Source organism: Dromiciops gliroides, chromosome 2 (assembly GCF_019393635.1).
Source record: "Dromiciops gliroides isolate mDroGli1 chromosome 2, mDroGli1.pri, whole genome shotgun sequence".
NCBI lineage: Eukaryota > Metazoa > Chordata > Mammalia > Microbiotheria > Microbiotheriidae > Dromiciops > Dromiciops gliroides.
The window spans coordinates 164,636,140-164,660,425 of NC_057862.1; the positions used below are offsets into that span (position 1 = coordinate 164,636,140).

Genomic DNA, 24,286 nt, shown 5'->3' on the forward strand with positions numbered 1-24,286 from the left:
GTTGGTGAAGCAGATAGTGAGTTCGCCATGCTCAAAGTCTTTGAGTACAGATTAGTTTAACTGCTTTTTGGGAATGTTTGTAGACAGATATCTAGGTATATGTTGGATTAGATGGCCTCTGAGGTACCCTATAACCCAGATCAAGTGATGAAGGATGGTTCTTTTCCCTTCTGGATTAGGAGAAGAGCTAACTCCTGGGTGGTTATAAGTATAATTGTAATCCATAGACAGGGCCAGCTTCTTTGACCAACCTAGGTTTGACAGGTGTAAATGCAAAGGCTTAGCATGCAGCAGATTGACAAAATGCTCAACGGTGGGGTTGTCAGCATCCATTCCATCACTTTTCAGATGGTTCTTGTACTCCATTAAAGAAAGATATTTTTTTAAAATTGGCTTACATTGCCCATCCATGGAACACATAGTATTAATGTCATTTTGACATTTAAAAAAAGTTTTATTTTTATGTATTTTGTTTTCAATGTTAAAATATTCTTTTTTCCCTATTTCCCTTTTTTCTTTTTCCTTTCTCTCTCCCCCCACCCCATCTCCATCTCTCCTGTCTCCACTCCCCCCTCCATATTTTTAGACATACAGAAACCTTGTATCACAACACAAGGACACTAAAAACAAATCTCCACACTGGTCACACCTGAAAATGTGTTTCTTATTCTTCATATTAGTCCACCATCCCTCTGTCATGAGGTGGGCAGTGTCTATCTTTCTCAGTCCTCTGGAAACATGGTTGATCAGAGTTGTTAAATCTTTAAGAAATGTTTATTTGACAATATTGACTTTATAAATTGTTCTTCTGATTTTACTTACTTTACTCTGTATCAATTCACACAAGTCTTCCTATGATTCTTTGAAACCATCTTTGTCCTTATTTCTTCTGGCATAATAGTATTCTGTTACTATCCATTTTAAAGTCATTTTCAAAGCTTGTTAATGGGTATTGAATCCTTGGGAGAAAAAAAGTTACATTAATAATTTGCTGAACAAAATTTTTATTGGTGATTTAGGAAATCCTTCTCCGGGAGCCTTCCCTTATAAAAAAGGAAGTAAATTATCACATTTTTACAGGTAGGCTCACTCTTTTTTTTTTGTTTTTTGTTTTTTGGTTTTTTTTTGTTTTTTTTTTGTGGGGCAATGGGGGTTAAGTGACTTGCCCAGGGTCACACAGCTAGTAAGTGTCAAGGGTCTGAGACTGGATTTGAACTCAGGTACTCCTGAATCCAGGGCCAGTGCTTTATCCACTGCGCCACCTAGCCGCCCCCTAGGCTCACTCTTTAAGGCAGAATGATTCCATTTGTGAATTTATTTTCCTACAACAATACAGGTTCCCCATAGTCCTATGCCCATTTAGTAACAGAAAGACCACTGAGTTTTAGTTATAAAAACCTGATTCTTGAAACCTTTGTTATTTGATACCATATTTCTCAGTACCTGGAACACACGGAGAGGCAGGGCAGGCACATTTCTGGCCTCTGGTATGTCTTCATGTTTTTCTTCCAGCAGCATGAAGGTGATGTATGAGAGCAAGGCATTCATCATGAAACCTTGAAAGGCCACAGTATGAAGGGCAGGGTATTGTTACAAATGAGATTCTTACTCCTAAAGCAGGAGTAAAGTCCAACCTCTTTTGATTCATTTTTTTTCCCCAAAATGTTAGCAAAGATCTCTGGGTGTTTCGTTGATAACTGCAAAGGTGAACACCTCCTCCATGGGTCAGTTTCTCCATATGCAGAACAGGGATAATACTACCACAAATGGCAATTATCCTGGTGTGGTAAGGATTAAATGAGATCATAAATTGTGAGTTGAATAGGGCCTTAGTGACTACCTATAGTCTTATCTCCTCATTTTACACAGGAGAAAATAGGGTCCCAGAGAGAAAAAGGGACTTGCCTAGGGTCATATAGGTAATTAGTAGTAGGAGAGCTGAGATCATTCCACATCTAGTCTTTTCCGTATCTGATAGAGAAGCATTTTTTTAAAAGTTGAAAACATGCTCTGTGTGGAATCTTATAAGAGCAATGCTGTGTGTTTTAGAGTGCAACGGTTTACTTTGCTTTATTGGTTGTTGCTGTTTAGTCATTTTTCTGTTGTATCTGACTCTTTGTGAGCCCATTTGGGGTGCTTTTGGCCGAGATGCTGGATTGGCAGTGGGGGTTAAGTGACTTGCCCAGGGTCACACAGCTAGCAAGTATCAAAGTGTCTGAGGCCGGATCTGAACTCAGGTCCTCCTGAATCCAGGGCCGGTGCTTTATCCACTGCACCACCTAGCTGCTTCCTCTCCAGCTTATTTTTAAAATGAGGAAACTGAGCAAATGGGGTTAAGTGACTTGCCCAGCTGTCACACAACTAGTAAGAGTCTGAGACCAGATTTGAACTCAGGAAGTTGAGTCTTCCCAACTCTACACCAGTGGTTTATGATCCACTGTGCCACCTAGTGGCTATGATGAATTTTCTTGATTACAGGTATTCATTTCTTAGAAAGGACACCAGATCTGTCAAATGAGACATTTTACTGAGAGATTTTGAGCTTTGGTCACACAGAGCCAAGAAAAGTGACTTTTCTCTCTCCCACCAATTACACTGTATCTCCCTTCCCTTGCCTTCTTTTGTTTTCTTTGCTGGAATACAAAATGTAAGGTGGTCGTGTGGTGGTGTTTTTCGCTTGGGAAATGTTGGATTTTATTTCTTAGAGATATAAGAGGACTTAGACAATGTCAGGTCAATCTTTGGGAAAGGTATTTGCCTGGGGAAAAGAAGAGACTACAACGCAATATTGAGAGTATACTTCTTGTTAAGAGGTGAACAATTTCACCAGTTCCCCTGTAACATGCCAAGCTACGTGTGTTAAATTATTTGCTTTCTGTGTTGTTGTTTTTTCTTCCCTTCTTCATCTCTTTGGGAGGCAGTGAGTCATTGTTTAGTTTGTGAAGTCTTTGTGAATGTCATTCCAAAATTAGAGTAGCAAATATGCATCAATACTTTATAGGATCCAAAGGTGTTGGCAATTAGCTCAGTCCATTACTGGAGATTACAATTGCTCCCTGACTTAGAGGGTTCATGGACTACTGTCTCCATGATAATTCACCACCTTGTGGCCCCTCTCTTTGGATAAGAAGCAGGTCTAGATGGCATCTCCCTAATTCCAACTGTAACTTGGACTACAGATATATTGTATTACCAAGTACTATACTTAAACCCTTTCTGGCTTAGTCATACCTTCCTGGTGGTATAGCCTGAGAATCTAGATTCATTAAATTAGAATAGGCCTTCAGTAAAATTCAAAAGATATGGTGACATCATTTTGTTTGTTTTATTCTGATGGGGGAAAAAGGATAGATAATTGGATGCTTTTGATGGGAGGCTGACTAATGAATTGTAAGAACATTTAAGGTTTTTGTTTTTGTTTTGTTTTTATCAACTTTTAGTGCATTGGGTTTTACTGTAATTGTTAATAGGCCCAAACATCTTTCAGTTTTTGCTTCTTTCAGTTCAGTAGTTGCTTATGGGAAGCATGAGATGAGTGGAAAAAAGAGCACTAGCTCTGGAGTCAGAGGGTCCTGGGTTCAAATTCTAACTCTAGCTTGAAACCTGTGTGACTGTGAGCAAAACACTTAATTTCTCTGGGTCTGAAATGAGGAGGTTGTACTAGATAGCCTCCAAGTTTCTTCTATCTTCATAGCAGTGATTCTATATTATCTAAATTTCCATATGGAATTTTTTTGTTTGTTTTTTTGTGGGGCAATGAGGGTTAAGTGACTTGCCCAGGGTCACACAGCTAGTAAGTGTCAAGTGTCTGAGTCTGGATTTGAACTCAGGTCCTCCTGAATCTAGGGCCAGTGCTTTATCCACTGCGCCACCTAGCTGCCCCTGGAAATTTTTAATCCTATGAAAGAAGGAGGAAAAAAACCCCATTACTATTATATAGTAGTTCTTATCTATTTCTTATTTCCCTTATAATATAGTATTTTCAATGTAGCATTTTTTATCTATTTAGTATTGCTCTTGGATTCTAATATTATCTTCCAAATCTTGTAAAGTTTCATTTTTTTCTTGTTTGGGAATTGTATCTTCATACAGATAGAAGAACTTAACCTGTGACCAGAAAGCATTAACTATGAAATCAGAGGACCTGGGTTCAAATCCCGCCTCTGGTGTTTTAACCTGAGGGACTTAGAAACAAATCAGTTAGCCTTCCTGGGCTTCATTTTCTTAATCTGTAAAATGAAAAAGCTTATCAGATGATCTCTGAGGTCCCTTCTAGCTCTAGCTCTTGAACTTTGAAAAGTATCTCTTTTGTTTTGTTTTGTTTGTTTTTGTGGGGCAATGAGGGTTAAGTGACTTGCCCAGGGTCACACCGTTAGTAAGTGTCAAGTTTCTGAGGCCGGATTTGAACTCAGGTCTTCCTGAATCCAGGGCTGGTGCCTTATCCACTGTGCCACCTAGTTGCCCCTTAAAAGTAACTATTAAAAATACTATATGAAAAAGAAGAAAGTAAACTTGAGAAGTGGCATAGTATATTGGAAAGATTTCTGGATTTAGAATCAGAAGACCTGGGGGCGGCTAGGTGGCGCAGTGTTGATAAAGCACCAGCCCTGGATTCAGGAGTACCTGAGTTCAAATCTGACCTCAGACACTTGACACTTACTAGCTGTGTGACCCTGGGCAAGTCACTTAACCCCCATTGCCCCACAAAAAACAAACACACACACAAACAAACAAGCACAAAACAAAACAAAACAAAAAGAATCAGAAGACCTACATTCAGATCCCACTTCTTTTTTTTTTTTTTTTTTGGCGGGGCAATGGGGGTTAAGTGACTTGCCCAGGGTCACACAGCTAGTAAGTATCAAGTGTCTGAGGCTGGATTTGAACTCAGGTACTCCTGAATCCAGGGCCGGTGTTTTATCCACTGTGCCACCTAGCTGCCCCCCAGATCCCACTTCTGATATTTATTACCTCTCTGATTTGGGGTAAATTACTTAATCAGTTTTCTCATTGGTAAAATGAGAGAGTTGGATTAAGCAAAGTTCAAATCTTGGATCAAGGTTTCTTTTTTATTTATTTCTATTTATTTATTCATTTATTTATTTGTTCATTCATTTATTTTGTGAGGCAATTGGGATTAAATTACTTCCCCAGGGTTACAAAGCTAGTAAGCTTCAAGTCTCTGAGGCTAGATTTGAACTCAGGTCCTTCTGAATCCAGGGCCTGTGCTTTATCCACTGCACCACCTAGCTGCCCCCTGGATCAAGGTTTCTTAATCTGTTTTTCTTCCAACCCTTTTAGAAGTTTGGAAAAGCCTATAGAAAACTGGTATAGCCTCAGAAAAATGTTCTTTAGAACACAAACATAAACACATGAGATTTCATTTATTTATTTATTTATTTAAAGTTTTGAGTTCCAAATTCTATCCCTCTCTCATTCCCTCCCTCCCTACTCTCCCCCCTCCCTGAGGTGGTGAGCAATCAGATATAGGTTATACATGTGCAATTATGTAAAACATTTCCATATTAGTCAACACATGAGATTTCAAATGGAATCAACCATATTGAAATGAAGAAGTATTTTTTTTTTTCCTATTCAAGATCATGGACCTCCTGGAATCTATCCATAGAATTCTAATGAGCTAGATGGTCTCTTCTAACTCTAGAATTGTGTGATCCTGTGAATTTGTGAGCATTATTAATATATGATGTAATTTTATTATTATCTATTGGATAACTGTGTAAACTAGATAAAATCTTTAACTTTATATATACACACATGTGGATATCTATGTACATATATATGAATACATATATACACATATTACAGAGGTAATTTCATTAACATTGGTTGCATGTACGACTGTATAAACTATGTGAAAAATATGTTTAAATATATACAACCGCTATAGACATATAGATATAAACTTGATGAAAATAATCTTGTTTAACTATTAATCTGCAGGGATTATCGTAGGGTGGGTTGACATTTTAATGGCTCGGATTTATAGAGGCAAATTTTGGTAAAGATAGGCCAAGACTGGTCGCTAGGTGGCACTGTTTATTCTTAACATAACGATCTCTGCTCCAGACTGAGAGCCCAGTAGAGCAGCACAAGATGCATTTATGCTTTTGAGAAGGTACAGGTTAAGCTCGGTGAAATGAGCCATTTTCAGGAGGATGCTGTTGCAAGGAATGATCGTTCTGGTGTCACTCTGAAGGAGCCATAATGGTCATCCCCGCACAATTTGTCGTGGACCAGGTTTGGCTTTAAAGTAAGGTTGCTGCCTGGCAGCAGGGTGTAATTACCAAAACAAAAAGAAACAGATACCGTGTGTCATCCCCTGCTAATGACCACAACGTTTTCTTGCCCAGTAATCTGTAACAAAAAGCCACATAAACGATCAGCCTGCACTTAAGTGCAGCACTAAAGAAAAACTTGGTGGCACGAAATTATTCCAGCCAATTGAGTGGAAATGATAGAGAATAATACGAAGTTATCTCTGGCAGGGAGATGTGTGTTTGGAATGTCACCAGTGGCCAGTGCATTGAGTCTGCAACCCTCCCTTATAGACACACAGCCATCTGTGTAAGTACATCTTACATCTGCTTCTTATGGGATATTTCAGGCTTTTACAACTTGGAATCACTGGGGTGCAGACATTTTAAAGGATAGTACTTAAGGGATTTCCCCATACCTTTTCACAAATATAATTTGCCCTAAGGATAAAAGGGGAAGTTTTTAATATGTGAAGGTTGCATTTGCAATAATTCAGTATTTCCATTTCCTTTCTTTTTAAAAAAATGTTGTTTAGGCAATTAATTTTGTTTAACAATATACATCCCCTAAATAAAGGAATTCTTTTTTTCTCCCAAAATGTACTTTTTATTCTACATCTCATATCCCTCACCTTGCACAGATCTTTACTAGTCCTCCTGGCATAGTGATTGATCATTACTAAATACATTTATACTTTGTAAACCCATATCTATATTTTTTCATATAGAACATTTTGGGACTTGTCCTTTAAAGATTATCTACCTTCCCTTTGGCCTTTGCAAAGGATAAGCTATGGCACTGACATTGTTTCTGGAATCTTTCATGAGGATTTCTACCATATCTTCCATCCATATTCCTTTCATCTGACCATCTCTAATCATAAATGCGTATAGGTGGAAGGTATCTTGCCAAGATTAGAATGTGCTATTAACAGAATTAATCATCATGAATAGAAATTAATAGAAATAGAATTGTCATTAATAGAAATAACTCAAAAATGCAATTACTGCAAAAATTACTTTTTTGATTTAAAATTAAATGTTTAATACATAAAAGAAGAGGGTTGGAAGTTGTCTTCATTGAAAAAAATGTTACAAGGAATAGACTTGAATTAATCAAAGTGTTTTACTTCCCACAGTTAAGAATGATTTTTTTAAATAAAGTATGTTTTGATATAAAAAGTTTTTGATTGAGATGAAAACTTGACAACTTAGAACTATTAAATGATAGAATTTTAGAAATTGAATGAAATACTTTCCTCTTTTTATAGGTGAGGAAGCTAAGGCACCAAAGTAAATTTACCATAGATCCTGCTTCCTACCCCAAACATATGCTCGAACACACACACACACACACACACACACACACACACTTTGTGCCTCAATTACATTAACTTAAAAAACATTGGATTCTATTTCAACAGTACTATCACTGCACCTTCAGAATGACAGGAGATGGCTGGCTTTTGTGTTGTGGAGAATATCAAGATATCCTCATTATTGATGCCAAGACCTTGGAAGTTCTTCACTCTTTTACATCCTCTCAATCTCCTGATTGGATCAACTGCATGTGCATTGTTCATTCCATGAGAATTCAAGGTATACATTTGGTACGGTGAATGAAGTAACCCTGAGCAGTGTAGACACATTATCACTGAAGTGTCTTAATTGGTTCCATAGGAAAATATGCATATTGATGAATACTAGGTGAAGGGTAGTTGATAAATTCAGATCATGTCCTAATCAAGAATGTTTGCTTGTGTTACCTGGTCAAGGGATTGACTCCTTTATAATGGGAAGAACAGAGTAATTGTGAAAGGGCCAAGGAAAGACTGGGACAGCGAAATGAATAGCCCAAGACATTGGAAAGAGATTGCATTGTAGATACAGTCAGAAAAGACTGGCTCTTGTGAACCAGTTCTGTTTGAGTTGTTTTAGTAATAGCTATTAAGTATTTATTAAAAATTACCAGTCTTGTTTTATACTTTCCTTTTTTCCTGAGGATGTGGTGATGAAAGGACAGTTCAAGAGTTAAATTTGATATGCGAAAATATAAAGTTCCTAATTAAATTCATTCATTTATTTATATTTAATGTTATAATGATAGGCATAATGATAAGATTATAATAAATCTGATATTTATTTTTATATTAAATTATTAAAAATAATTTAATTAAATAAGAATTTAAATACATAAAAGAAGAGGGTTGGAAGTTGTCTTCATTAAAAAGAAAAGTTACAAGGAATAGACTTGAATTAATCAAAGTGTTTTACTTCCCACAGTTAAGAATGATTTTTTTCATAAAGTATGTTTTTATATAAAAAGTTTGTGGTTGAGATGAAAACTTGACAACTTAGAATTATTAAATGATAGGATTTTAGAAAATGAATGAAATATGACATAGGATATATAACTGAAAACAGCTTTCCAAAGTATATAACCTATAGATAAGTGATCCTTCTTGTGACTGAATTGCCCATGTCTTTTTTTAACAGAGGATTCTCTCCTGGGGGTATCTATAACTGGAGATCTCAAAGTATGGAATTTGTCCTCTTCTATAAATAGCATCCAGGTCAGTTTTGTGGAATAATGTTTCTTGTCTTAAGAATTAGTGTGTAAAAAAAAAAATAGGATTAGTGTGGAAAGGCTAAGAATTTGTAGAGCTTTTTAGTGTTCATCATTTTCTTGGTAGTTTCTTGTTAAATGATGTGCGTAACAAGAAATCTGAGAGAGAAAAGAAGTAGGGGTAGAGGGGAAGGTCCCAGAAAGCAGTCTTAGATGAGTCATTGCCCTACATTTTGGCAAAATCACTTACATATTTAGTAGTGGTGATGGGTTTGGTGTGGGATAGCGAAGGTATTGACAGTAACTTTGGTTCTCCCCATTTCTTTTATTGATCCCTTCTGGGGTTTTTTTCATTTTAACTTCTTAGTCATTTCCTGATGAACCCCTCACTCCCCATTGAACTTTCCCTTATAACAAGGAAAACAGTTAAGGAAAACAAATCACACAGCAGCAAAGCTGATGGTGTATGTTACTGCCTGCAACTGTGGGTCTGTACATCCTTTGCCTCACTACTAAGGGCAGTTTTCACATTCTTTTTTTTTTTTTTTGATGAGGCAATTGGGGTTAAGTGACTTGTCCAGGGTCACACAGCTAGTAAAAAGGTTTGTGTTTGGGTAAAAAGGGTTTGTGATTGGAAAAAGTTTAAGAAGCCTTGAGTTAAAGGACTTGTTCTAAAAGGACAGCTACATGGTGCAGTGGATAGAGTGCTAGGCCTGGAGTGAGGAAGACTCATCTTCCTAAGTTCAAATCCTGCCTCAGATACTTACTAGCTGTGTGACCCTGGGTGGAGGAAATGACAAACCACTCCAGTATCTTTGCCAGGTACTGTGTTGGGTACTAGGTATATAAGGTCGAAGAATGAAACAGTCCCCGTTCAAAAAGGGCTTACATTCTAATAAGAGAGGCAACAAATATGTATAAAACATATAAAGTTAATAAGTTAGTTTGGGAGGAAAGGAACTAGCAATTTGGAAGATCAGAAAAGATTTCACATAGAAGCTAGTACTTGAACTGTGTCTTAAAGGAAGATGGGAAGGATTCAATGAGGAAGGGTTAAGGAAGAAACACATAAGGAATGTGGGATGGTTGGTGCAAAGACACAGATGAGACATAATATTCTGTGTGTGATGAGAAAGGCTGGATCACAGAGTACAGAAGGGAGATTAATGTCTACTGAGATTATACAAATATGCTTGAGATGTGTTATGAAGAGGTTTTTAAAAAAAAATGAATTTATTTTTGTGGGGCAATGAGGGGTGACTTGCCCAGGGTCACACAGCTAGTAAATGTCAAGTGTCTGAGGCCAGATTTGAACTCAGGTCCTTCTGACTCCAGGGCTGGTGCTTTATCCACTGAGCCACCTAGCTGCACCTATAAAGAGTTGTTGTTTTTTTTTTTTTTTTTTGGTGAGCTCACTTAATCCATCTGCATTTGAGACTTTTCTAACAACTGCTCTGAGTCCCTTCCCTTAATTGGAACCACCCATGCCTCCATGCCCAGTTCTCACCGACTACTGATAAGAGCTCAGCAGGATGTCCTTGTCAGGAAGAATTGGACTTGGAGGCCTGGCAAAGGGTTCCTTTCAAACCATAATTTCATAAAACTAGCCCCACATTGGGCGCCAAAATTGTGAGAAACCCTATTTAAAATTTTCTGGGACTCAGTGTTGGAAAAGTATCAAAGGTCTTTATATTCATGTGCAAATGGGCCATCTCCCTTATGGAAATGGCCTATGAAGAGGTGGGGTTTTTTTGGTTGTTTGTTTTGTTTTGGTTTTTTTGGTGAGGCAATTGGGGTTAAGTGACTTGCCCAGGGTCACAGAGCTAGTAAGTGTTAAGTGTCTGAGGCCGGATTTGAACTCAGGTCTGCCTGACTCCAGGGCTGATGCTCTATCCACTACACCACCTAGCTGCCCCCTATGAAGAGTTTTAAAAGAGAAACAGAAGGGGTTATATTAAACAAATACTTATTGAATGGCTACTGTATATAAGGCACTTTGGGACATGTGACTAACACTCTCAATTTCTTTATCAAGTGACTTTTTCCATCAGAGTTCTTACAAGTTAAAATAGGATTGTGGGATACTTTTGAAGTCATTTTAAAAAAATGGTCTGCTACAAATAGGTTGGAAATGTTTGATTATATGCATTAACCTAAAGCATTAGGAACCAGTACTAACGTGTCCATTTTTTATAAAGGAAAAGAAAGATATTTATGAAAAAGAATCCAAATCTCTGTACTCACCAAACTGCCGGACAATAAGATTCTGCACCTACACAGAAAGACTTCTGTTGGTGGTATTTTCCAAATGTTGGCAGGTAGTGTATGAATACAGTGACTCTTTTTACTTTCTTGATAATTACATTGAAAAGTAGACTACAATTTAAATACAGCATAACCCTTTGGAATGTTAATCTAGATCTCTTGACAAACATCCACTTTCTACTTTGCATGAGGTTTTTACTACATTGACTTCCTATACTTTGTGGGATGGTGTTTGATCCATAGTATATCTTGGTCTATAGCTAACCATTCATTTTAATAGCAGGGAGCCACAATGTTTATATATGAAATGATGAAAATTTAAAGTAATATTGTCATGTTCTTCTTTTGGAATAGTTTATTTTTTTAAAAAGGGCTTCTTCTTTTCACTGTCCTATCATGTTAACATCCTCTTATGAAAGCTTCGAATGCAAGATCAGTGACCTCCTAGTTTGTCCTGAGAGAAAAGTGAAAGTGTCACCATATGAAAATGCCCTTTTCATTTCAATCTATTATATAGCTGAATCTATTTTTAAATGATTTGGCTTTATAGAAGGCCACCCTGAAAGAAAAGCATAGTATAATCAAAGTTACTGAAGGATGACTATCGAAGAAAGACAACAGCTGAATGCGTACATTGGTCTACATTTGTACTGAGTTGTTTTGGGTATGTCTATAAGGATAAAATATAATGTATGCTTGAGACTTGTCTATGGGTCAGTTTGCATGATCACATTGATAGAATTGAGTACCCGTTGCTTACTGTTGATGGGAAGCGTGGATTTTCTTTTTTAGGTTTATGACTACTGTGACTTTTCCCTCCTGCTCACTGAAGTCAGTACAAGCAGGGAGTTCTTTGCGGGCGGAGAGGTGCTCGCCGCTCACCGAATCATCATCTGGACAGAAGATGGTCACAGTTATATCTATCAGCTGCTGAACAGGTGGGCTCAGATGGGGACGGCACACATAATGTTCAGGTAGAAAATGAACTTTGGGAGGTTTATTATAGGAAAGTCTCTGCATGTTGCCATGATCAAAAACCAGAACAAAACCACTTTGGCACTCGAAGATTTACCCTAAGCTTGGTAGGCTTCAGCCTTTGTAAGAAACAGCAGGGGACGGAGGAATGAGATTAGCCATGTAGAACTTGTACAGCTGGTGCCGGCTTTTCAAAAAGAAGTCACTTGTAATTATTAACCTAACAGTTTCTAACAGAGTTTAGAAACTTGAGTGGTATATCCTAGACCTAAAAAAAAAAATTGAGGGGAGTGATATCAATACGCTACAAATAAACAGACCTGCATTTTTAAAAACTTTTTGTTTGTTTGTTTTTACCCAGTGGACTTTCAAAAAGTTTATACCCTGCTGATGGAAGAGTACTTAAAGAGACCATGTATCCTCATTTACTTTGCTCTACTTCTGTAAAAGAAAATAAGGTAATGGATAAAAAAAAGAATGATTCCTTAAAGTTCTTTCATTTCATTTTAGATAAGTATCTGTCTTTGTTTAGAAATGAAATGTTGAGAAAAAGGTGGTTCAAACTGTCAAATAAAATAAGCTTTATAGTGGTACTGTTATTTTTAAATGGTTTATGTTTTCTATAATAAAACTTACCATAAAAATGAACCTTCATTAAAAATATTTTTGTCAGTATGATTCTCCTGATTGCTAGCAGTAATCTAGATAGAGTTTTTACTATTATTATCATTAGTAACAGGAATGATAACAATAACTACTAACCTTTATGTAACACTTGAACATTTTCAAAGCACTTTGCACATATTATCACAACAACTTTGTGAAGCAGTTAATAGAGAGATATGATTATGCCCATTTTATACATGGCAAAACTGAGGTTCATCTGTGGTCAACTAGTGTCAAAAGTGGGATCTGAACAAGTATTCCTGATCCCAAATCTAGCATTGTTTTAACAATAACAAGAAGAATAGCTCACATTTATATAGTGTATTCTATGTGCCAGGCACTGTGCTTTACAATTATTATCTCATCTGATCCTTCCCATAATCCTGGGAAGTAGGTACTAGTATCATCACCATTTCATAGATCAGGATATTGAGGCAAATATGTTAAATGGCTTGCCCAGGGTCACACAACAAGGCAGTATCTGAGGCTGGATTTGAACTCTGGTCTTCCTGACTCTAGACCTGGTGCTTTATCCACGGTGCCACCTAGCTGTTCCAAAACAATTGCACCAAGATGATTCGCTTACTACATAGAAAGCATTATCTGATTTGCTGAAGGATATACAAAAGTATATAATACAGTCCCTTGTCTTAAGGAATTTACATCCTTAAAAATAAGTAATTGAAATATCGCATCGATATAAATAAAAGATGTCGTCAAGGTATCTGGTGCTTCTCGAGGTTGGGTCCTCAATTTTTAAGGTTAGGGACCATAATTTTATCAGTCCACCCAGAAGTGATTAGGCTCTGAGGGCAACTGATGCATGTTACCAAATATAAAAGAAACCCCAGTAAGCATGAATACCAATTTATCAGATGACAGTGACAAATAGAACTGATGAACAGACCAGATGTTTGTATGGCTATTTAGCACATTTTCTTCCCAATAGGAAAGTCTACTTAAACAACCAAATTGAAATCGAAAGATTTACTGGTAAGGATCAAGCCACAATAACTAGGCACACTCATTTCTACCCTATAGATCTGCCAAGTGGACCAGATACTTTTTTCCCCTGGTCAAGTCTGGACACCCTCCCTTCTGTATGATGTTGGATTAACATTTGACTTTTTACTCTTCTCTTTTTTTCCCCAACTATTCATCAGTAATCAAATATATTATCACAATACTTCCACATGCCAGATATTGTTTCCCAAATTAAAATTGAACTTTATTTCCATTTTAGATCTGTGCATTTCTTTCTAGGGAATCACCTTTAAGCTCCTTGCTGATATTCAAGAAACCTTTAAAAACACAAAACTGTCTCATTTGGGTAGGTTGCTTCTGTAGATGACTAACCTCATAATGTAATCATTCTTCCCCCCCACCCCAGCTACCTTGACTTTTTTTTTTCTTGTGAGGCAATTGGGGTGAAGTGACTTGCCCAGGTTCACAGAGCTAGTAAGTGTCAAGTGTCTGAGGGCAGATTTGAACTCAGGTCCTCCTGAATCCAGGGCCAGTGCTTCATCCACTGTGCCACCTAGCCGCCTCTACTTTGACTTTTAGAGAGTGATATTTTAATGTTGTTTCCACATACTTGGAGGGTATACCTAGGTACCCCATTTGCAGTCTTCAGTCTTGTATCTACTAGGTAAATTATTATAACTATCCTCAAACTTGCTAAACATATTGAACTTGGTCCTCAGTTAAACACTAGAATACTGCAAGAAAATAAATCTTTTCGAATGATTGATATGACAACCAAGAGTGCATGTTGCTATTTATTGGCTGATGGCATGCTTAATTAGTCAACTGCAGATGTTAAGAAGTCAGATGACTGCTTCCTCTTAAACTTATTTGTGAAGTCTTATAAATACTTTATAAATAGGTGATGACAGCTAAAAAATTAGAAAATGAAGGAATGTTTCAGTGCAGGTATGGCACTGATGATGATTTTTTAATTCTTTGACAATGGCCAGCAGAATGCTATTTTGTATTCTATCTGGAAAACAGTATTTTCAGTCTATAATTTGCCCAAGGCGTTATTTAATTGCTGCTTTTAATATCTTTTTTCCTCTTCCTAACTAAAATGTTCAGTATAAAAAGAATGGCTTCAGTGCTGTATAGTTAATATTCACTGGGAATTCTGAATATTATTATTTGATAATCTCTTCTTTTTTTTTTTTAACTTCCAGAAAATAATGGTTAGTAGGCAGTACATATATTCCTTCCCCTTATGTACCATTTTACCAGCTTGGCGACACCAACCTCTCCAGCTACTCCACATTGCTGATTTTTAAATGAAAATTTCTTCATTATGACAGTTATTTAGTTAAATACATACGCAGCTTCAGAGCTCATTGATTTGGCTTCAGATCACAAATGACCCTGAGTCTTAGCCATGCTCATCCATTCCTGCCCTTCTTATACAACTCTTGATCATGTACTCATAAGAATCCCAATCAGAGCACCCATCTAACATGCTGGGTGGCTTTTTCTACCTTTCATGCTCTTGAATAAATAGCAAAGGAATACATGATCCATCCAATGGTTGTTCCTTATTTTTGCTTCATGTCCAGTCCATTAATTTTTCTGGTCGTATATCTTTTATAAAGTCCTTTAAATTGCTTTCCTGTGCAATTCTTCATTTTTTTTTTCTTTCCTTTTCTTTTTTTTTGGTGGGGCAATGAGGGTTAAGTGACTTGCTCAGGGTCACACAGTAAGTGTCAAATGTCTGAGGCCGGATCCAGGGCTGGTGCTTTATGCACTGCGCCACCTAGCTGCCTTGGCAATTCTTCATTTTTAATATACCCACAAAGCACCTCATCATTATCCTTTGGTTGAAATTCCACTTTAATTTTTCTGAAATTGTGGTATTCCATGAATCCCAGCCGCATTGAGATTTCCACTGAAAGAATATTTGTGTTAAAAAGATTGGCCTTTGTTTCAGGAAGAAGCTTGGAGTTTATAAAAAGTATTGGTGTTTCCCAAGGGAAATCTATCCCACACTATTCCTTCTTTTCAACTCTGGGATATATTTATTGTCCATTTATATTTGTTTTATTTTATTTATTTTGTGTATTATGACAATCAGTCAGTCAATCAATATTAAGTGCCGATTATGTTAAGCACTGGGAATACAAAATGAAGCAAAAGACCCCTGCCTCCCTACCTAAAGGAGCTTAAGATCTAATGAGGGAGGGGCAGCTAGATGGCACAATGGATAGAGCACTGGCCCTGGAGTCAGGAGTACCTGAGTTCAAATCCAGCCTCAGACACTTAACAATTACTAGCTATGTGACCCTGGGCAAGTCACTTAACCCCAATTGCCTCACAAAAAAAAAAAAAGATCTAATGAGGGAGACAACATTCAAACAAACATATACAAAGCAAACTATAGAGAGAGTAAATAGGTAATAATGAACAGAAAGAAGGTACTAGAATTAGGAGTGGCTGGAAAAAGCTTCCAGTAAAAGATTTGTGGCCTAAGGGAAATCAGGGAGATTAGTAGGTGGAGAGGAGGAGGGAATAATATGTACAGATTATATCTACATTACACAAAACACTGGAGTATAATTTGGGACCATCCTAATCTGCTTCTACACGTGAAATCCTCTGAAACTGAAATTTTGGTGTAATTGTTTTTCTATTGATCATTTTGCAAATACTTAGCCATAGTATTACAATAGCAGATGACCAAAGATCCCATGAAATGATGTTTCATATTGCTTTTAGATACATGATACAATCAACTCTGCTGATTCCATTATTTATATGTACAAGAAGAAGCTGTGATCTATCCTTTCATTTATTGCAGATTTTATCTTTTGGTTTTGTTTATATTGAAAATGTGTATATTTATTTATATTAAGAGTGTCGGGTTTGACATAATTGAGTTCCTCTCTTAATATACCTCCTCTTTGGTCAGTGGATAAGGATTTTACATTTGGAGCACCTATGATTAATGTTTATAGACACTTTTAATAAAAACAGTGACTCTTTGAGTTGTATTCTTTTTTTTTCCATTCTGCTACTGTCACTTGAAAAGTAGAAGGTGGCAACATAGAACTGAGGGCCATTTTGTTTTTTCCTTCATTTCATTGTTTGCCATGGCCAAATCATTCATCACCAAGGAGGCAAGTAACTGGTGATAAGCATATGCATGTTTAGCTTGGTTTGACTTGGCCTCAGGAAGCAGACACAGTGTGTTATCAGTTTATAATCAAAGCCTTTTCTCATTCTTTGCTGATCTAGCTTTTGATAATCTAAGTAAGGGCACCTTCATATTGTGAGGCTTGGAAGCAGGACTTTGTGGAGGTCAGAGATAACAAGATGATAATTAAGCCATCACCTTAACTGTTATATCCAGACACATTCCCTGTCTGTCATCCCATTCTTATTTTTTTTAAGTTCTTTCTGCCAAAAAATAATCAGACAAAAAAAGGAAATATAGAAATTAACACTGGGTTAATAATGAAATTAACATTGGGTTTGGCATATAAAGAGGGCAGCTAGATGGTACAGTAGAGTCCTTAGCCTGGAATCAGGAAGATTCATCTTCTTGAGATCAAATCTGATGGCTTCAGACACTTACTAGCTATGTGACCCTGGGCAAGTTACTTAACCCTGTTTGCCTCAGTTTCCTTATCTCTACAATAATCTGGAGAAGGAAATGGCAAACTGCTCTAGTATTGTTGCCAAGAAAACCCCAGATGGAGTCACAAAGAGGCAGATACAATTAAAAAAAAAAAGTGAACGAGAAAAGCAATGAACATATAAGGACCTGGCTTAAATCCAAAATCTGCTCTTAGGGGGCAGCTAGGTGGCACAATGACTAGAGCACCAGCCCTGGAGTCAGGAGGACCTGAGTTCAAATATGGCCTCAGACACTTGATACTTAGTAGCTGTATGACCCTGGGCAAGTCACTTAACCCCAACTGCCTCACCAAAAAACCAAACCAAAACCAAACCAAAACAAAATCTGCTCTTAAACTACCTGTGTGACTAAGAGAAAGTTTATTTTAGCCTTTGTGCTCTCAATTCACTCATTTGTAAAATGAGAGTTATTAGGCTGTATAATTTCTAAGGTTCCTAATAGCTTCAGATCTGTGATTCTATGATTTAGGAAACATTTATTCTTTTATGAGCTCTCTGCTCAGTGTTATTTAAGTATACATAGTTCCTGTCCTAGTATTTGGAAGAAAGAGGTCAACAAGCACTGAAATGAATGGAAATACAGTAGATAATTAGCAAAACTCTGAAAAAGGCATTTCTTCTATACAAAACTGCAGTTGAATACAAATTAACTGAGACAAAATAAAGTGAAATTTATTGACTTACAATAAATCTAACTTTTTCTATCTTAAAAAACTTTTAATATGTAATATGGTCTTCTGCTAGTCACTTGTTTTATGTGACTTTACATTGAGTTCACATTTTTGGTTTTTTGGTGTGAGGCAATTGGGGTTAAGTGACTTCCCCAGGGTCACACAGCTAGTAAGTGTTAAGTGTTTGGGGCCGGAGTTCACATTTTTGATAATCTTTAATTCTTCATCATGAAATTCTACTTTTATCACATTGAACATTAATATACTTTTTTTTTTTTTAGTGAGGCAATTGGGGTTAAGTGACTTGCCCAGGGTCACACAGCTAGTAAGTGTTAAGTGTCTGAGGTCGGATTTGAACTCAGGTCCTCCTGACTCCAGGGCCGGTGCTCTATCCACTGCACCACCTAGCCGCCCCACATTAATATACTTTAGACATTAGTCCATTTTCCCAAGTCTAGTCTTGAGTATATATAGCCCATACCTTTGCTTTTTTTTTTTTTTTTTTTGCGGGGCAATAGGGGTTAAGTGACTTTCCCAGGATCACACAGCTAGTAAGTGTCAAGTGTCTTGAGGTCGGATTTGAACTCAGGTACTCCTGAATCCAGGGCCGGTGCTTTATCCACTTTGCCACCTAGCCGCCCCCCCATATCTTTGCTTTTTGAAAAAAAAAAGTTTTAATTGGTATCTTTTGTTTTTATATCACACACAATCCTATCTGTACTTATCCCTCCAGGAGTACCATTCCTTATGGCAGAGAATTTAGAATAAAAGGAGGGGGAGAAAAAAAATCACCAAATCAGTAAGCACAATAAAAAAAATTCTTATCATGTCCCATAACAAAGAAGCTTGTGCTAGGCAAATTCCCAGTCTATTAAAGAATTTTGATTTCCATTTTTAAAATTTCTTAACCTTTTTTTATGTGTGGAATGGTATAAAGTTGTGTTATAATATTCTCTCCATTTGGGAATTCTTATAATTCTGGAATAATTTTATTATTATATTGATCAGAATTCATTATTCCTTCAGTGAGGATAAGACTTCTGGATCTGGGATGTAAAAAAGTCCCAAAAACATTTTTTTGAGAAATGTTCCATGAAAAAGCCCAGATTTTAGAGACTTATTTGGACTTCTGCCAAATTTTTTGGTTTAGTCTTTGAAACAGAGTCAGTTTCACCCACCTTTTCTATGTCTTTCCAATCTTTGGTATTCTAGTCTTTGTATTATCTTGATCTTTTCTCCCCTTCGCAGCAACAGTTAGCAGTGTTGGAAAAAAAATTACTCTCAATATTCTTTCAACTTTAAAAAGCTTATATCTTACTGCAGAAACATCAATAACAACCCCTTCAGCTGCCAAGTCCCTCTGAAGGTGCTTTTTAGTTTTCTCTCTCTCTCTCTCTCTTTCTTTCTTTTTCTTTTTCTTTTCTTTTTTTTTTTTTGTGGGACAGTGAGGGTTAAGTGCCTTGTCCAGGGTCACATAGCTAGTAAGTATCAAATGTCTGAGGTTGGATTTGAACTCAAGTCCTCCTGAATCCAGGACCAGTGTGCCATTTAGCTTCCCCTGTTTGTTAATTTTCTAAGGATTAATTGAGGGGCAGCTAGGTGGTGCAGTGGATAAAGCACCAGCCCTGGATTCAGGAGTACCTGAGTTCAAATGCGGCCTCAGACACTTGACACTTACTAGCTGTGTGACCCTGGGCAAGTCACTTAACCCCCACTGCCCTACAAAAAAAAAAAAAAAAGATTAATTGGGCTATTCTGCAATAATACTTTGTCACTTCTTGTTGTTTTTTTGTTTTGTTTTCAACCATATTTCCTTTTTTCTGCAATTGTTCCTGTTTTATTGTAGGCCTGACTGATCCTTGACTTACTCACATCAGTGACTGCTATAATATCTCCAACAGTCATTGAAATATGCTCTTTAAGAGCTATAACTTTTCCATGTTTCCATGGAGAAATATCAATTCTTTACAACCATAGAATTAAAAAAACAATAAAAAAGGGCTATGAAATGTATGTATATGGCTTGAAAATCAGCAGTCAGTTGATAGAGAATTAACTCAAGTTGGGTAAACCACATCAATACAATTGTATCTGGTCTAGGTCATAATCTGATTCAACCTAGGGTCAGTGGAACTCAAAACTCACATGACTATTGCTATCACAAAATGAAACCCTATCAAAATTATTGTTTGTATTAAGCAATTCCCATGACAATGTGCTTTATATCATCAAATGAAATAGATCTCTCATTAGTTTGGTAAACTGTTAAAAGAACCTAGATAATAGTTTCCATAGTTTTAGCACCAATCATATATCTTTCACATAGTAGATACTCAATAAATGCTTATTGATTAATTCAATGATAGATACATAGATTATAGAATTTTGTCTGCCTTTCCAGATTTATATCTATCCTACCTACATTTTTTCAAAACCACATTATCTTTCCCTAGACAATATCTATCTATCTATCTATCTATCTATCTATCTATCTATCTATCTATCTATCTATCTATCTACCTTTCTTTCTTTCTTTCTTTCTTTCTTTCTTTCTTTCTTTCTTTCTTTCTTTCTTTCTTTCTATCTATATATCTATCTATCTTTCTATCTATCTCAGAAAGCAATCATGTTGACCCATTTTCAGATATTTGCCTTTGATTTAAACAAAGAATCCATCTTTATACTTAATTTAAAGTTTCACAAATCTAAATATGTCCTACTTGGCAGGACTTAATGAAGGTAATTTATTTGTATGGAAAGAATGATGGGTCTAGGGATTGGGAGCATTTGATTTTAGTCTTGGCCCAACTAAAGCACTGTTTGTCTCTGGATTCGTAGTATGTGAAATGAATCAGTTGTGTCCAATGTAGCTTATTAGTCTTTAGTAGAATGGCTAGATAGGTATAATGTGAACACAAGTGAGAATATTGGATGAACTAGGAAATCCGATAACCAGGACTTAGCTAGCATATTTGTTCAAAATAATAACAGTTGATATTATTACAGAATCCTGAAGTGTCCTCTGAATCATCAAGAAAAGATCATGTTGGATAATTAACTGATTTAGTTTCCTTTTTGAATTTCTTTCCACTCAGGATCAGAAAAGGTCATCTTTCATGGAAGGTCATAGAACATTTGATCTGGAAGTTGCTATTGAGGTCATTCATCCTAAACCTTTCAGCCCTCACTGGAAAAATGTTATATTTGAGATAGTTGATGTTATTTTTAGGATATTTCCTCTCCTTTTGAGAACATTAAAAACTAGCTAGTGACTGGATTTTATTGCTTGTTACCCAGAGTTTCTATTAAAGTTGGTCACACTCTCATTTCTGTTACAGATTAAAGTTAAAGATTTCAAGAGAGTAAGGCATTTATGCAAGAAAGTTAATTTGTGTGTTAACCTTTTCCTTTCTTTTTTTATTCCCCACTTATCACAACCATGGCTATCATTAGTTCCTAGTCTTTGCCTTTTCCCCTGTGTGTAAAATTTTAAATTATTTCTGATACAGAGCTATCCATTTGTTATGGGTTATCTCAATGAACGGAAGGAACCTTTCTATAAAGTCCTCTTCTCGGGAGAAACGTCTGGAAGAATCACTTTGTGGCATATCCCTGATGTTCCAGTATCAAAGTTTGATGGTTCCCCTAGAGGTAAGAAAAGTAATTCCATTTGCCAAATGTGTGCTGTGTCTTTTTCTGTAACTGGGGAAAACTTCCGGATCTTTCTGTGAGACTCTGCAAGTGAGAGGAGAAGATTGGGTGGTCATATTATGAAGAGGGAGACAGTGATTTTAGCTTGGCATGATTGTTGTTATTTGTCCTTCATTCCTGAAGAGAACAATGACAATGGGATGATGTCATGACTTGCAATGGGATTTAAGTGAAGGAGAACTATGCAAAGTCACCAACCTTACTCTCTCCTCCAGAGCCATCTGGGTCCAATGGCAAGATATACATCAAGATGACTGGATATGGCCCCAGATGTTTAATGCAATTGGGGTAAAGTGACTTGCCCAAGGTCACACAGCTAGTAAGTGTCTGAGGTAAGATTTGAATTCACATCCTCCCAACTTCAGGGTCAGTGCTCTATTCACTGCTTCACCTAGCCACTTGGCTTGGTATGGTATAATTGACCAGTAGATATAGCACTGAACTTGGAGTCAGGAAGACCTGTGTTCAAATCCCACCATAGCTGTGTGATCCCAGGTTAGTCACTTTACATCTCTGAGTCTCAGTTTCCTTATTTGTAAAACAAAGTATTTAGATTTCAGGAGCTCCAAGGTCCCTCTAGCTCCATATTTATAACCTTATGTGATCTTAGAATCCTAGCCTATTTAGAAATATTTGAAGAGGCAGCTGTGACATAGGGAAAAGAGTCCCCATTTTGGCATCTTACAACTCTGGTTCAAATGAAGGTTCTGCCACTTATTACCTATATGAACTTAGACAAGTCACTTCCTTTCTGGGCTTTAGATTCCTTAAATGTGTAATGAGGGAAGTTGGACTAGATGATAGCTTGAGTCTGCCCTCTAGCTCTCAATTTATGATGGTTGATTATGAGGTTCTTAAAGTCTTCTGGGACTATTGCAAGCCTCATTCATTCATTCATTCATTCATTCATTCATTTATTTATTCATTCATTCATTTATTCATCCATCCATTCATTCATTTATCCATTTATTTATCTACCCATTCATTCATTCATTTATTTAATTACTCAGTTATTTACTTATTTATTCATTCATCTAATTACCTATTTACCTATCTATTTATTTATTTACTTATCCACTCATTTTTAAATTTATTTGTTTGTTTTTTGCTGTGGGGCAATGAGAGTTAAGTGACTTGCCTAGGGTCACACAGCTAGTAAGTGTCAAGTGTCTGAGAGCAGATTTGAACTCAGGTCCTTCTGAATCCAGGGCCAGTGCTTTATCCACTGCACCACCTAGCTGCCCCTGCAAGCCTTATTTAAATCCCCAAAGTGTCCAATAGCTGCTGAAGTAGCCTCAGAATTTTGGGGTCCAAGGTAGTGAGAGGTCAGAATACCCCTGAACCTGACCCTGGTGAAACATACCACAAAGAGTGTCTGTGATAGCTAGTAAACCTCAGAAATACAGTTTGGGCATGACACTAGTATTTCAGCATTTTTCAGACTGAGATTTTCCATATAGTAACCTAATATCCGAGATTTAGGATCTTGAGAGTGAGAAGAAACCTTCCTTAGAGGTCATCTAACCTCATTTTATAGAACTGCCACTGGCATTTAAGCCTAGGGCTTTTTACTCCATATCTACTGTTCTTTCTACCACCATACACTACATCTCTATCTTCTCCTCTCATCTTTGGCTAAGGCAAGATGAAAGCACCATATGACGTTCCTCAGAACCAATTCTACCATCTCAGGACTTCCTCTTGTATCTTTGGTTGCTCCAATTCAGGATGGATTTCCCTGACATCAATCTACTCTAATCATGCCCTCAGTATTATAGGGCCCAGGAATCAGGACTTGAAGACCTTGGATTATAGAAGAATTCTAGTTAGCTCATTTGTATGCCACTGTTAAGTAGCTAGGAATTTTTGGCTTCCCCAATGACACATTGACTCAATTATTTTGGTGATTGTGATGAATTATCATACCCATTTTTTTATTCATCCCTCCTTCTCTACCCTTTCTAGAGATACCAATAACTACTACTTACACCCTTCAAGATAATTTTGACAAGCATCATACTATATCACCCAGCATTATTGATGGTTTCTCTGATCTCAAAGATGGAGCTGAAATCCCAGCAGTCACTTCATCAATGTATATTCCAAAATTTGACAAGCTAATATGTGGATGTGAAGATGGAAGGATCATTATAACACTTGCCTTAAATGCAGCAAAAGCAGGACTTTTGGAAGACAGTGCATTATTTAAAAAAGGTAACTAGTTGAATTCATTAAACAATGTCAAGTCAAATCAGAGGTAATGTTTCATGTTGATAAGAAGCACTGGATTTGAGCTCAGTAAGACAGATTGGTTTCCGAGGGGTGTAACTATCCATACTTAGTGTTTGTTCATAGTTTTATATAGTTTTAGACAGCTTTTGATGTTGTACTAAGTTACATATTAAAAACTAATAGATCCTGAGTAATGAGTTGAGCTTGGTGGTAGGACTTGTGTTGAGTTCTACAGACATGCTAAAGATGGGATCATGGGTCCTCAGAAA

At 36.8% G+C, this 24,286-nt stretch overlaps 1 protein-coding gene across 1 annotated transcript in view; it reads left to right on the forward strand.

Annotated features, from left to right (window-relative positions):
• WDR72 (WD repeat domain 72) overlaps positions 1-24,286 on the forward strand; it is a 255,840-nt gene that overhangs the window by 6,834 nt on the left and 224,720 nt on the right. Inside the window, 8 exon segments of the mRNA XM_043980475.1 lie at positions 6,510-6,588; positions 7,703-7,877; positions 8,775-8,851; positions 11,043-11,162; positions 11,902-12,047; positions 12,446-12,542; positions 21,584-21,725; positions 23,751-23,999. Of these exon segments, the coding sequence (XP_043836410.1) occupies positions 6,510-6,588; positions 7,703-7,877; positions 8,775-8,851; positions 11,043-11,162; positions 11,902-12,047; positions 12,446-12,542; positions 21,584-21,725; positions 23,751-23,999 (1,085 nt within the window).